Source organism: Leucopleurus acutus, assembly GCF_964270905.1.
Source record: "Leucopleurus acutus genome assembly, chromosome: 15".
Lineage (NCBI taxonomy): Eukaryota > Metazoa > Chordata > Mammalia > Artiodactyla > Delphinidae > Leucopleurus > Leucopleurus acutus.
The window spans coordinates 82,185,653-82,200,758 of record NC_139157.1 but is presented as its reverse complement, the minus strand read 5'-3'; the positions used below and the strand labels follow the sequence as shown (position 1 = coordinate 82,200,758).

General features: G+C 44.3%; 1 protein-coding gene across 1 annotated transcript in view; it reads left to right on the top strand.

Annotated features, from left to right (window-relative positions):
- The window catches only part of COL19A1 (collagen type XIX alpha 1 chain), a gene marked incomplete at its 3' end in the record, with an annotated part of 351,347 nt that overhangs the window by 314,627 nt on the left and 21,614 nt on the right, over positions 1 to 15,106 (top strand). The window contains exons 38-44 of the mRNA XM_082855784.1: positions 399 to 449; positions 535 to 579; positions 1,033 to 1,059; positions 4,106 to 4,159; positions 9,241 to 9,285; positions 12,387 to 12,431; positions 12,535 to 12,597. Of these exons, the coding sequence (XP_082711910.1) occupies positions 399 to 449; positions 535 to 579; positions 1,033 to 1,059; positions 4,106 to 4,159; positions 9,241 to 9,285; positions 12,387 to 12,431; positions 12,535 to 12,597 (330 nt within the window). The remainder of the gene's footprint in view (positions 1 to 398; positions 450 to 534; positions 580 to 1,032; positions 1,060 to 4,105; positions 4,160 to 9,240; positions 9,286 to 12,386; positions 12,432 to 12,534; positions 12,598 to 15,106) is intronic.

The following is a 15,106-nucleotide window of genomic DNA, read 5'->3' as shown; positions in this document are numbered from 1 at the left end:
CCTGTTCACATCTTCATCAGCACTCCTGTGTTACGGCCTGCAGGTCAGCAGGCTGTAAACAGTTAGCAGAAATTGGCAATTCAGAAACTGAATTTTAATGAGCAAATAATATTTTCCTCTGAATGCATTAGTGTCTCATCTGTCAAGCCGGCACATTCATCACAGCCCCACCCAAAGTGTGTGCGCGTGCTCCAGGTGAAGCCCACATGCCTTCTGGTTTTTTTCTTCTACGTTTGCTTTAGAAGAACCAAAAATGGGAACGTTATTATTTTTACTGATAACATTAAACTCAGTTTCTAAAATGGCGTAGGAAAAATGTCATTTGGTGAAACAACAAAAGGTAGAGATGCTCACTATTAACTTCAAAGGATAACTCCATGTTTCATTTCTTTCCTAAGGGTGTACCATTCGATGAAGGAAATGGAATGAGCAGTTTATATAAAATTCAGGTATTTACTTTTCTAATTATGTAAAATCACTTTCCGGCTATGGGTTACTACAAATTCTTCTCACCTTTGTCTTTTTCTTTTGAAGGGAGGTGTGAACGCTCCCAGTTTTCCAGGGCCACCTGGCCCCCCTGTGAGTACAGTTGTTTATCACCAAGCATATTTTAGCTGAGCAGCCTCACACACACACACACACACACACACACACACACAAAGACCTCCTAAGTTCACTGAAAAGTATGTGTTACAAATATAAAGAAAATTTTCTGCAGGAGGAAATAAATGAAACCAATTATAATAACATTGGGGAAACGTACACAGTCAAAATAAAGGAAAACAGCCTTCTGCGTAGTGGTGTCACTTTTTGGAAACCTGAGAACTAAATCAATGTCCCAACAATCACCGTCATGGGAGTTCCATCAAGTTATATTTCCTCACCTTATTATGCTTCACATCCAAACCATAGCAAAACAAAACTTGCAGAGATTTTTATGTGTATTAAAGCCAATTGGATAAAAATTCTTCATAGTTTGTAAGTTTGCTTCGGTCGTTATTTTCAAGATGACTTCTCATATTTTTCTTATAGGGCCCCAAAGGTGATCCTGGCCCAGTGGTATGTATATTCCCATGTTTTGTGTCATTTAGAAAATAAATCTTTATTCGAGTTTGAAAGACCTTCAGGAGAGATGCCTGCCTTCTGAGATGTCCCTTGGTTACATGGAGGAAGCGGGCAACCTCCTCGTGTCAGGATGCCTCGGTCCTGATGTGTCCCTGCCCTTGACGCTCTTCCATCGGGGTGATTTTGAAAATCACCCTGGGCTGGAGGAAGACGCAGATAAAGCTCCCGAGAAATAGGACACTTTCTTCCAATAGGACTATTTTGATGATTGGTTCCATGTTCAGTAGATCGTGGGAGAAAACTATTTATTGGAAAGAAATTCCTTAATAGGTCTGTCATCTCCCCCACCGACACTACAACAAGACAGGGACGGTTTATTTGCTTTGACTGTCTTAGGCAGCTGTTCTGGAGGCGACGTGGTGCGCTGTCATAACCCTGCTTATTAGGAGCGATGTTTCAGGAGGTTTTGCCCCTCGGCCTGGGAAGAGACCCTGCGCTCCAGCCTTCCGAAGGATGATGATTGTTAAGCACCTTTCGCAGCCACGGAGCGGCCCTGTAAAAGTTCTGCCAGATGCAATTCGATTCCCTTTATTCCTTGGCAGGTTTTCCTGTCATGTCCTTTTCAGGCATGTGTCCTGTCCTTCATATTTCATTTCTATGTCCTTTAACCTTTGGGTATGTACTTGAAACTCAGATGTATCTGAAACTGAAATAAACTTTCAAACCACTTGCCGTTGCCGTGGGAGGAAGTCGCAGGCCCTTTCATTACAGTGGAGTTTGGTAAAACTAGATGAATAAATTTTAAACGAGCGAAAGAAGAGCCATAAAAAGCAATCTTTTTACACCTAAATAGATTTTCAAAGGAGACGCATGAAAGAGCTTATTTTTTGTTATTGGGCAATATATATTAAAAGCCAATTTGTTTCCCCCTATGAAATGCCCAGTTTGTAGCACTTTCCGAACCCCAAATATGTCGTTTAGAAGTTTCCGTTGTTTCATTACTCATGCTGTGCTTTCTTTATGTAACGTTTTTTAATGCTTTCACCTCCCCCCTCATATCCTTCATTCCAATCTGAATCTTCTTTCATCTTATTGATAAAAATTTCCTCCTGGTCTTTCCTTCTCTTACTCACACACACAAGCATCCCCTCTGAGTCATTCAGGGACATGTAGGCTTCTCGCTGACTTTTCTGGAACACCCAAGTTTTTAAATTAGTAACTGTAGATTAAGGTGAGAAACCTTTTTAAAAAGTATTATAATAAAGGATAAATTATGATTCACTTGGATTCGAAAGCGCGTGGCAACAAAAATGTAGACAGAGTTGAGTAGAATTTGAAGAGATTAGGCTTCAAAATTTTTTAGCTGCAACAAAGAATAAAAACTAAGTGGACGACGTTCCTTGCTTTTAGAGATGTGAATTCAGTGGGTGAAGCACAAAAACAGAAATGTGGAATCACGAAATTAACTACCGTGTAAACCTTCAGGTTTATCTTAGATGAAACTTCAGATCATTCCTTTGGGCTCCACGTCACCACCACCGGGCAATTCATTTCCGACCAGTTGCCCTGAATAGAGAAATACTTCCTCATAGCATAGAGATAGATAAGCCAGGAATGGTGGAGTCACAGGTCACGGAGCAGAAAATGGAAAAGTCCCATCGGGGTAGGTGTGGGGAGATATACTCTTCCAGCATCCTTCAAATCCCAGGACACCAGATCTGTACCACTGTTTCTAATCTTCTCAGGGAACCTTTACAGATAAAAATTACCCTTAATTGAATGTATTATCTTCTGAGGCACTCCATTTCATTCCCTTGGTATTCAATTGATAATTGGCTTTCAATTAAATATTTATTATTAGCTACTTTCAGACAAATATTGATTGATCGGCTGAGCACTGTCCAACCAATTCCTCTGTCCTAAGGATAGTTGAGAATATAAACAAAGGAAATCAAAGAGCTTATTTCCTTTGTCAATAACCCAGAGCCTCCATTACAGAGCTTTATGCAGAATAGAATCTGAACATCTTTTTTTCCTGATTGACAGGTTACATATTGGTAGTTGTTTAAAAAGGCTTTTGAAGCAAAGAAAGGATGAAATGATATGCTTCCTCATTAAGCATCCCGTGATAAGGACAATATCATAAATCATAATGGGAGTTAAGTGTTGGTAATATTTTTGAAGCAGATTAGAATTAGGCATGCAAAAATACATTTACAGAGAATGACCTTGGGAAGCTACCTTTTCTATGTGACTATGTTGAAAACATCCAGTGTCTTAAGAAAATATTTGCAGTTAACATTAATTCGTTAACAAGGAGGTATCAAACAACTACCCACTTTATCTCTCTTAATTTAAAACCCCTGTTGTTTATTGTTCAAAGTTGGCAGCTTCCTTCACCCTGACCTTTCTAAATGGGTTCCTTGAGGGCCTAGAGGTTCCAGTCATCTGGGACCAGACACCAGCATATGTAACAGGTTTTTTTTTTTTTTTTTAGCAGAAATGCTTACCTGTCTCCTGTCAGTGAGCCATCATAAATAACTGCTCCTGGGCTGTCCTCTGAAGCATCCACAATTCACATCCAGCTCCAGGAAATATTGAGGGATTATAAACTTTGAGAGCTCCATCTTCATCCACTCTTAAAGACTTCAGTCTTGTTTTCTGATCATCTAGAAGGCTTAGGTACCTTATAAATTGGCAACGTTTATTAAAGCCCAGTCTTTCCTTCTAATTCTTTTTGAAATTGGAGTTATCACTGACTAGAGGGATTCGCTCAGAGCAGATTCTTCATCAGGATAAAAACAATTAATTAGAAAATATACTCATACTTCTCCAGGGCATAGCTTTATTTTCAAACTGTTCCCAAATATCAAATGCAAGAATACAGATGGTTGAAAATAGAGCATACTATTTACTTGCTAAATTACCAATTGATGTTTGAGGGAGTATTTTTTAGGCAAAAAATATCTTTGCTTTTGAAATCAATGCTTAAAAAACCTTTTGACCATTGCTTCTGTGTTCTTATGTTCATATTTAACAGGGAGAACCTGGTGTGATGGGGTTGCCAGGATTAGAAGGATTTCCTGGTATAAAGGTAAGTGCAGGGTTAGACGTGTGATCACTGATTCAACATTCAAAAATGTTTGTGGAGCACCTACTGCTGGACCAGGAACTGTTTTAGGTTTGGGGATGTATAAGGGAACAAAAGAGACAAAAATTATGTTGTAAGAAGGGAATACAGAAACTAAAAGAATAAACACAAATAAGAAAATAATATTGTTGGTAAGTGCTATGGAAAGAAAAAGTAGAGGCAGGTTGAGGGCATCAGGAGTGCGGAAGGGAAGGGTATCATTTTAAATCGGGTGGTCTGAGAACGCAAGAACAGAGCAGAGACTTGGAAGAGGTAGGGGGCAGTTAGCCAAGCCCCCTCAAGCCAGAACGAAGAATGTTCCAGGCAAGGTGAGTAAGTTCTAGAGACGTAGTGTATAGCAAGGTGACACTAGGTAACCGTGCTAAACTGTACGCTTGAAATCTGCTAAGCGTTTTCACCACACACACACGCACACACACACACAGTGACCTGTGTGAGGTGATAGGGATGTGAATTAGTTTGATGGCGGTGATCATTTCACAATGTATACGTATATCAAATCATCATGCTGTACACCTTAAATATATACTAAATAAATACTAAATATACTAAATAAATATATACTAAAAAAATTTTTTTAAAAGAAGAAAAAACAGCAGGTCTAAATGCCCTGAGGCAGAGCGTTCCTGGTACATCCAAGGAGAGCCGGGGAGTGAGCGAGGGGATATGGCAGGAGATGAGGTCAGAGAGGTGGGGTGGCAGTTAGGAGCAGCCCCGCCATGCTGAGGTCAATGCAACTCACTGGCCAGTGCAGTACCAGTGCCAGTCTGCAGAGTCGTTATGGACTCTGGGGCAAGGTGAGCACAGAGATGGAGAGAAAGCATTTAAGCAACTTGTCTGGCAGCCTGACTTTTGACGTTGCCATGATATCCAAACATGTGACCAGTAGACTCACCTTGGATCATGATGCATTAGAAAATAAATAAGTAAATAACCTGCTCCTTCACCACAGGTAGTTTGAGAAGCGCTAATTAATAAAGAGGCTTACCAGCCACTGTAAGGACTTTATCCTTCACTCTGAGGGAATACGGAGCCAGCGGTGGTTTCTGAGTAGTAGAGGGATGGGGCCCACAGCTGGAGAGTGAGGATGGGGCAGGGAAGACACTGTTCCTGTAGACAGGGGGAGTGGTGTCGGCTCAGATAAGAGCAGAAACGGCGGCGGTCCTGAGGACCAGATAGGTTATGGACGTGCTGTGAAGGCAGAGCGACAGGACTGATGGGATGTGGGTCTGAGAGAAGAGTCAAGGACGGCTCCATGGTGTTGACCTGAGCAACTGGCATGGCAGGGCGTCATCAACAGAAATGAGGAAAGCTACAGATAGACAATGACCAGAGTATGATTTTGGACATGGGACTGAGTTTGGAAGTATCTATTAGACAGCAAAGTGAGGGTATTGAGTAGGCAGTACAATAGAAAAGTATGGAGTTAAAAAAGAGTCTAAGGGAATTCCCTGGCAGTCCAGTGGTTAAGAATCCACACTTCCACTGCAGAGGGCATGGGTTCGATCCCTAGTCGGGGAAGTAAAATCCCACATGCTGCGTGGTGCAGCCAAAAATTAAAAAAAAATAATAATAATAATAAAGAGTCTAAGTGGAGATACGGATTGCTTGTCTAAGCATATAGATGCTGTTTGAAAGTCAGAAGGCTGGATAAGATCACCAAGAGAACGACAGTAGAGTCTTTTAAAAGAGAAGAGGATCGGTCAACTATACTCCAATAAAAATTCATTTAAAAGACAAAAAATTAAAAACAAAAAGAGTGTTGTTTATTCACTCAAAAAAATGGAAGAGGGTCAAGGACTGAGCCCCGAGGCTCTCCAACATTAAGATCAGGAAGAAAAGGGGGAATGAGTAAGGGAGACTGAGGAGGAGTGACCAGGGAAATAGGAGGAAATGTTGGCTTCCTGGAAATCAAGCAAAGATCACGTAGCAAGAAGAGAGTGAAAATCTGTCTCAATCCTACAGATGGGTCAAGTAGGATGGCAGACTACTGACATTGGATTCAGCAATATAGAGGTCACGCATCACCAGAGGAGTGATTACTGTTTCACTGTGTTGGCAGGACCAATTGCTGGACTTGAATGGGTTTAAGAGAGAATGATAAAACAAGATTTAGAGACAGCAAATACAGTTTAAACAGTGCTTAAGGAGTTTTGCTGCAAAGGAAAGTAAAGAAATGGGCCAGCAGCTGCTGGAGAAGATAGGGCAAGGTTTGCTAAAACGAACTTTAAGACCACAGAAGTAGCAGACTGTTACTGTGCTGAAGAAAGGGGAGGGGGGTGACGAGATAGGAGGAGAGGCGAGAATTGCTGGAATGACATCCTTAGATAGCTAAGAGGAAAGGGGACCTAGAGCATAAATGCAGGGTTTGGCCTCAGAGAGAAGCATGGATAGTTCATCTATGGTAACCGTTGGGAAATCAGAGAACAGGGGCACAGATGCTGGTATGTGGGCACATGAATTGGTTGGAGTCTATAGAGGTTCTTTTCTGATTGCTTCAGTTTTCTCAGAGATGGAGGAGTCCAGGTCATCATCTGAGAGTGTGGTAGGGAGAAGAGGTTGGAGATTTAAGGAGAAGGTCTTCTCAGAGAGAGGGAAAATCCAGGGACCAGAGAGTGTGATGGCTGAGCAGAACCCCCTAGAGCAGCGGTCCCCAACCCCCGGGCCTCGGCTGGTCCGTGGCGTGTTAGGAACTGGGCCGCACAGCAGGAGGGGAGCGGCAGGCGAGCGAGTGAAGCTGCGTCTGTATTTACAGCCGCTCCCCATGGCTCGCAGTACCGCCTGACCTCCGCCTCCCGTCAGCATTATGGTGAGCTGTATAATTATTTCACTATATATTACAATGTAATAATAATAGAAATAAAGTGCACAATAAATGTAATGCGCTCAAATCATCCCGAAACCATCTCCCCTCCCCCACCCCAGTCTGTGGGGACCGCTACCCTAGAGGTTCATGGTCATGAACTGAAGTGAGATTATGTACCATGTACATACGCTCAGGCAAAGGCACAGAACAGGAGGGGAGCTGGGTTTAAACAAGCCTCCGGTTTTGACAAGTGAGTGCAAGAAGGAAGAATGGGCCAGGAAGCCAACAGTATACACAAGGGAGTGATTACAACAAGTGACTGTGGAATTTAAACTAGATAAATAAGGAGGAGAGGCCATCTAGGCAATGAAGGATAATGAAAAATTTGTATCATGGATGGATTAGAGATCTTGGTGACATCAAAAGTTTTGGGGGTTCAAAGTACTCAAGGGAGTGATTTAGAATGATGGAAGATGGTGGTCCAAGGTTGGAATGCGTGCAGTGGAGGTTATGGAGGGATATAGTTATTGTTTTTGACAAGGTCTCAGGTATAGCTATGGAAATAAGAGGCCATACCATTAGGGGAGAGTGGTTCAAAGAACTGTGAGACCCGATTGTTGGAAGGAACATCTTACCAGAGAGGAGCCCTCTTAACATTCACCTTTATCAGATATGCAAATGTTTCCATTGAATGAAAAGCTCCAGTATATTCATTTCCAGGGTAAAAATCCTGTAATTAAAAAAGGGCAGAGTGGAACTGACAAGGATTCCCTGTTTACATCCTTCACCCATTTTTCTACTAGTTCTTTTTTTTTTTTTTTGACTGTAGCTATACTTTATATATTAAAGATACTACTTCTATCTTATACGGTGGAGGCTTTATCCTGGTTGGTCCTTGCCTCTCATTTTTATGTTTAATCTTATTCTATATGTAAATATAACTTTTATGTGGTCAAATGTAAAACTGTTTTCCTTTATGATTTCTTATTTTGCTTTTATGCACTAAATGACTTTCGTTCTCATTCTCAAGCAAAATCAGATACTATGATTTGATTTTCTTCTAGTTCTTATTAATTCATTTTATTTTTATATAATCTATATGGAGTATAATGCAAAGAAGGGAATCAGATTTTTTCAAAGAAATTATTCAGTTATTAGCACTATTTGTTGAATAATACAGCCCTTTCATTACTAAAATTCTATTATAAATGTTGGTTTGTTTCTGAGGTTTCTGTTATATTGCATTGATATACTGCTTAATCTTGGGCCAGTATTCCATTATTGCAATTATTATAGCTTTATGGTATGTTGAAATACGATACTGCTAACCTCTTTATTATTCTTCTTTTATTTTTTCTCTTATCCTCGACTATCTTTATTATCCCAAGCGAACTTTAATATCATTTGATCAAGCCACAATTTGTAAAAATTGCATTAATTTATAAATTAGTTTGGGTGGTAATGACACCTTTATAGCACTGTCATGCCCTCCAAGAACAAAACATCTCTCTCCATTTAATCAAGTCTTCTTTTATGTCCCTTAGGGAACTTTGGAAGTTTTTTAATGTAGATTCTGCTCAACAAAAAATGACCATTTTATTACCCCATATATAATCAGAAGTATTTTTAGCCTTGTCCGGCTTTATCTAAAATACCACATTGCCTTTGGAAAAAGGGTTGAGTCAGTCCACTGTTCAGAGCAATTCCAGGGCTCTTCTTATTGGTCTAAAGAGGAGAAGCCACAAAATCCCCAGTTCTAAACACATTTATTCTAACCTACATCCAATGAGACAAGTACAGCGAAAGCTTTTTAGAAGACATTCAGTGTGCTTAGCTTTTAAGTATTAGTAATGAATTACTTTTGAATATGTGGAATAAAACTGTTGACTGATTTTACCTGTAATATGGATGGGGTTCTGTTTAAAAGAATAGGTCACAGAAATGATACCATGAATGCTCGTTTTCATTAAGATTATTATTTGCTTTGGTTTTATGGGGGAAAAAAAGAGAAAGAGAGAGAGAGAACTTTAGTAGGTTCCATTGGCTGCAGTTTTCATTTTGTTCTTTTCCCATCTGGGCTCTAGCTTCACCCAGCTGATACGGATAACATTTATAAGTTCCAAAGAGAAGCTTTACCAAATTCAAATTATTACTTGAGCATTAATTTCATGGGTGGAGATTTTATAGATATCATTATAAATAGTACATTTTTTTCCAGGGAGATCGAGGCCCGGCAGGTCCCCCTGGAGTGGCGGGAATCTCGGTGAGTCCAGATTCTCTCATGTTGGTTTCACGGGCACCGACGGTCAGAAGGGCTGGGAGCACACAGTGACTCCTTAAACCTCTGGTTTAAAAAGCAGAACCATCCGTCCTTCTCCCACCTCAAGAATGCTCCTTTCTTTATTTTCATCTTTTAAATTTTTTTCTTTGTTTTTTTCTCCCCAACTCACTTTCACATGGGAAGGGGAAGCCCAGTTACCTTTGTCAACGCATTAAGATAGCACAGCTCTGAGAAGCTTGTTGGGTTTCTCTATTCCTGTCACAGTTCAAGGTTTCTTGATCCTCAGAAGGCAAAGTCCTCAGGCATGTGCTTCAGGACCTTCTTATTAAGCTGCCATCTGCCTGAGTTTTCCCTCAGCCAGGTGTTATTAGCAGAGCTTTATGGCTGCTAATGTGTCCTCGTAAACTAGCCCTTCCAGCCTCTCAATCATTTTTGTTGCTCTCTGTGTCCGATGTTCTAATGTGTCCAGTGTTTTAATCTCATCAAGGTCTTTCCAGATGAATAGGAAGTGCTCCAGGAAAGGCTAAAATCATTCCTCTGAGCCCTAGGGATTATTCTGATCTTCATTCATGAGGCTCTAATTAAAACTTTGTGGTCAGGCTTGATGAATAAGAGCCCACTTATCCTCACTAGCTGCCCCTGCAGGGTGGGCCACGGTAGGAAAGTCAACGGAAACTGTGTTCTTCAGTCACAGGAACATGAGGAAGATAAGAAAGGGCCCTACCATCTCCACCCAGCACCATTCAGACCCTCCTACCACCACTCCGCAGCACCCATCCTTCAAAAGGAGGGTAGCCACTCTATTTAGTTGCTAAATCTAATGACAAAAAAATAAAATCCACACTCCATAGCAAAGCATCCTGTATGAAGGATAACATCCCCTTAATTAGCTGCTTTAGGGCTTCCCTGGTGGCGCAGTGGTTGAGAGTCCGCCTACCGATGCAGGGGACACGGGTTCGTGCCCCGGTCCGGGAGGATCCCACATGCCGCGGAGCGGCTGGGCCCGTGAGCCGTGGCCGCTGAGCCTGCGCGTCCGGAGCCTGTGCTCCGCAACGGGAGAGGCCACAGCAGTGAGAGGCCTGCGTACCACAAAAAAAAAAAAAAACAGTAACATGAAAATATTTTCTTTAGCAAGCACTGCAGAATTGTTGGTACACGAAAGCATTCTTCTTGACAACTGGCTCACGCTATCCCCTTCCTCCCCGCCGTCCCCTGCTCACTACCACTCCTAGCAACATATTCGCAGCTGTTTGTGCAATTGCCCTGAGTCCCCTACAACCTGCCTCAGGGTGCCTTCACAGCCTGTGTTTGTTTCCACCTGGTATAATGAAGTGTAATGCCCCACAGTGCTCAGTCAGGTGGGACTATAAATTCCTTTCAGCCATTACCCTAAACTGAGTCTACCTTCAAAGAAAAGATACTAGCAACCATTGAAAGTATTGAAAACATCAGTGACAGGATCAAAAGACGATCCAAATGAAGAATTCCAAGGATACTTTGAAGGATGCAGCATGATTGAAATTAGAGGCTAGCCTGCCACTTGTTGGGATGTCCAAGATGTAATAAATACATTTACCTAAAATGCAGCTTTCCTATCTCATCATTAAGAAGATTAACTGACAATGACAGAAATAGGGAAGGGTAAACATTTTGCACGCTGCAAATATACAACTGGGTAGTTAAAAGTGCACCTCTCTTTTTTATAACCGGACCTTACTGTGGCTCGGAAAAATGAATTAGTTCAAAGAGTCTGGAAATAGTGACAGTTACACAACAGTGTGAATGTACTTGATGCCACTGAATTGTACACATAAAACGGCTAAAGTGGTAGCTTTCGCGTTATGTATATTTCACCACAATAAAAGACTTTTAAGGTGATGGTTCTGGTTGAAGCAGGGATGTGTCTACCTGCTCAGCACATCACAGGCCTCTGCTGAGAGCCAAGCGGCCCGGTCCTGCTCTTCCTGGAACAGAGCTGTCTGTTTCCTCCTAGTGCACTCAGGCCCTCCAGGGCCTTCCCCAGGGCTCTTCCTCCCCTCCCTCCCAGGATGGCGTGTGGGCAGAGGGGGCAGCATGCCCTCCCCGGGGCCTCCGAGGTCCCTGCCAGCACTACCCAGCCTTTGGGATCTTTGTCTGGAGTTCCAGGCCCAAGCACCCTGCACCCCTGAGTCCATGCCAAGACCCTTTGGGACACTGGCTTTCTCAGCCCTAACACATCCCCCAACTCAGGTCCGTTGGATTCCAGGCACTCCTGCTGCAGGCGGGCGGTGGGAGCCCGGATGCCATCTCGGGGCCTTGTGTCTGCCTCGCCTCGGTACTCAGCTGTAGCTGACCTGCCAGGCGGTCTGCTCCCAGAGTTCCATACAGCAAGTGCGGAAAATGGCCTCCCTCTGCATTCCCTTGCAACCTACTGGGATTTCCATGTTCTCAGTCCCACACCTGCATCTCCAACCACAAGAGGTTCAAGGTGCAGGCGGCGGCTCTTTCTCAAAGGCAGGATCCTTAGGCCTGGCCTGGACGCTTGGGCTCGTGTCCACTGCCGTCTCTGCTGGTACATCTTCCTCTCTCACCCCTCCTGTGGTCTCTCTAGCCCACGGTTTCTCCGTCCTCAGTCTTTCAGGCTGCGGTACGCTGGGTCACACCAACCTTGTCCTCTCCTTTCAACAAAACGGCCTTTCAAATCAACCATGCTTCTTTTCAGGCTATCTCACTATGAACTGAAAAAGCTTCTTGTGAAAATCAAAATCTAGGAAGGACTCCTTTGACCCACCGTGCCCTCCTTCCCCCTAAAGTAAAGAGAATCTGCCCATCAAGAGGGATTTCCAGAAATGAGGATACACTGGCTTCATATTTCAAAAGGCTTATCCTCCCTCCCATACCACACACCCCTATGTGCATTGAGGGACTGCCGTCCCGTCTGCCCAGTGCAGCGTGGTTTCCGGGACTGTGGCCGGTAGGGATGCCAGGTCGGTGTAGAGCCACACCTGCAGCACAGGTGGTACATGGACAGGTGGGGGAGGGAAGCGCGTGGCCTCATTCAGTAATCTGGCTCCTAACATTTTCCCCTTGGCTTCATTTCCCAGGGGAAACCTGGGGCCCCAGGCCCTCCAGGAATTCCAGGAGAACCGGTCAGTTGCCCATTCCTTACTTAGCCGTTGTCCTTGTGTTGTACTGCATGCAGTTTCAAAGCTCTTCTTCGCAGCTAATGTTTGTGTGTGGCCACGTCTACAGGGTGAGAGAGGGCCTGTTGGAGACATAGGTTTCCCTGGACCAGAAGGACCCTCAGGAAAGCCCGTAAGTCCTTTATCTATTATTTGCCAGTTTAAGAAATGTTCTAAGCATTGCCTCTTTACCTCTCTCTTCAGAAAGTCTGAGATTGGAATAAGTAGTTTCCAAGTAAGTAAGCGCAGGTCTGCAAATGGCTTTGGGGGGTGTGATTCACACGGAGTGCCCAGCTCTCTGTGAGTATCTCTATGTCTTAAACCACAGTGAGGTCTTTTGTTTTAAATGTCAGGACATTAGACTCATTATTTCTCAGGTCTGAGGTCCTCAGCAGAGCTAAAACATGAAATGGCCTGTCATATCCTGAAATACAAAGACTCGCAGATGTAGCACCTGTGTGTTAAGCTAGAGAGGAAAGAAGCTCTTGTATCAGATTCCCTCCTTTACCTGTGGGCCTTGTTCTTACACGTTCATAAATCACTGCTGTCAAATACATCATCCCCTCCTGTCCTAGAAGAGCTTTGGCTACTGATATATAATATTGATGTGACATTGTAACAACCATTCCTACTAACTCAACTCAATTCCACATATTGTCAGCTCATCCCTGCCGTTTGCTAAGGATGTGCTGGGCCCCGAGGGAGGGGATATAAAGAGGAATAGACATACCTCACTCTCGGGCGCGCTTTTTGTAGAAGTCCCTGCTCCCTTTGCTTGTTTCTGCGCCGTGGGGTGGGTGGGAAGGGGATGCTGTTAGGAGAAGGGGGGCTGAAGGTGACCGCGCAGCACAGAGTTCAGGAGGCTGCTCAGAATCTGTGAGACCACAGGGTAAGGGCATTCCCTGGCCACAGCCTCCCCAGAGAAGGTGACATGAACGCACGGGAAGTGTACGCAATTTAGAGTCAGGAAGATCTGGGTTTGAGTTATGACTCAAAGGGTTTGTGAGTCACTTAAGCAACGTGACATATGGTAAGACGTCCAATGCCTGCCGTGGGAGACGCCCCATCAATATTAGTCTCATCCCCTCCCTCCCCTCCCTCCCTTTTGCCAGCTCCCCATCCCAGCCCCTGTAAGCCACTCACAAATGCTTGCCATCCAGCTCCGAGGGGATTGTGCAAAAAGCAATCTGTTCACTCAGCAAATACTTCTTGAGCGCCTACTACATGCCAAGCACTGGGAGGTTTCAGCTCATCGGATTTACATTCTAGTACAGGGACACAAGACAACAAACAGACACACACAGTCAGGGAGAAGATGATCTGAGCAGGGTGAAGCCCTAGAGTAGAATTTAAATAGGGCAGTCAATAAAGGCCCACCACTTGAGCAAACCCTGCATGACGGGAGAGCTCAAGCCATGGGGAGGTCAGTAGGGCGGGGAGGCAGGGGGAGCTTGTTCCAAGAAAAAGGAATGGCTAGTAGAGCCTGCTGTGTTGAAGGAAGGGAGGAAGGCCTGAAGGCAGGCGTGAGCTGAGCTAAAGGAGAGGGGCAAAGATACGGAGGGAGAGGCAGCCAGTGGCGGAGCACGAGGAACTTCTAAGCTGGGAATGGAGGGCGGATTTCATGCGAAGTCTGACGGAGACCCACTGGAGCATCTGTAGCAGGGAAGCAAAATGACTGGACTGCATTTCAAGGAGTACTGTGAGTTCTGTGCGGAGGGCACACCGTAGGGAACGGAACTCTGAAGCGTCGCCGTAATCCCCATGAGAAACACAGATGGTGGGAAGAGGAGATCTAGGGTGTGCACTGAAGGTAGAGCCAGCTACACTCGCTGATGGATCAGACAGATGCAGAGTGGCAGGAAGAGACCAGTCAAAGCTGTGGTTTGGGGTCTGAGCAACCGGGTCAGGGTGGTATGTTTCGTGACATGGGTGGGTTTGGGAGGAAAAACTGAGCTCTCTGTTGTAAAACTTCATGTTGAAGCACTAGTAGACATCCAAGTGGATTTCTAGTCAAGTAAGCAGTGTATATGTGCATCTGCAATTAATGGAGAGGCCAGGACTGGAGAGACTGATTTGGGTCTTTCAACCTGAGCGTGGATGCAGTGGGGTCACTGCGAATTGGGAAGAGAACAGGGCTGTTAGGAGAGGATATGGCAGAAAGACGGAGAAGGTGCAGCCAGTGAGATGTGAAGAAAACCAGGCGAAGGCGGTTTCCTGGATGTGGAGGGAGGTAAGTGTTGAAGAGAAACGAGAGGAAAACATACAGAAAAGTGACAAAGGAGCTGACAATTCTCCCCCACGTTTGGAAATGTGGACCTCATTGCGGGGAGAGTACAGCACGGTAGGATCTTGATGAAGAATGACCCCGTTGAGAGGGGACATTTGAAGATACAAGAGAGTGGACTTAGAGTAAGGAGAGAAGACTCCCAAGTGGAAACTGGTGTTTACAAGGAACAGGGCAGAGCACCCTTCTCACGGGGAGGGGGCGGGCGGAAGTCCGAGTACGCATGCGCACAGGTGCGTGGCTCTGGCGGCGGGGATGTGAGCGGGTCCTCTGCTGTGATTTTCTCAGTGAAGGACGGAAGTCATCAGTTGACCATGAGGAGTGGGCTGGTGATGCTGGAGGTTTCGTGAGACAGGCA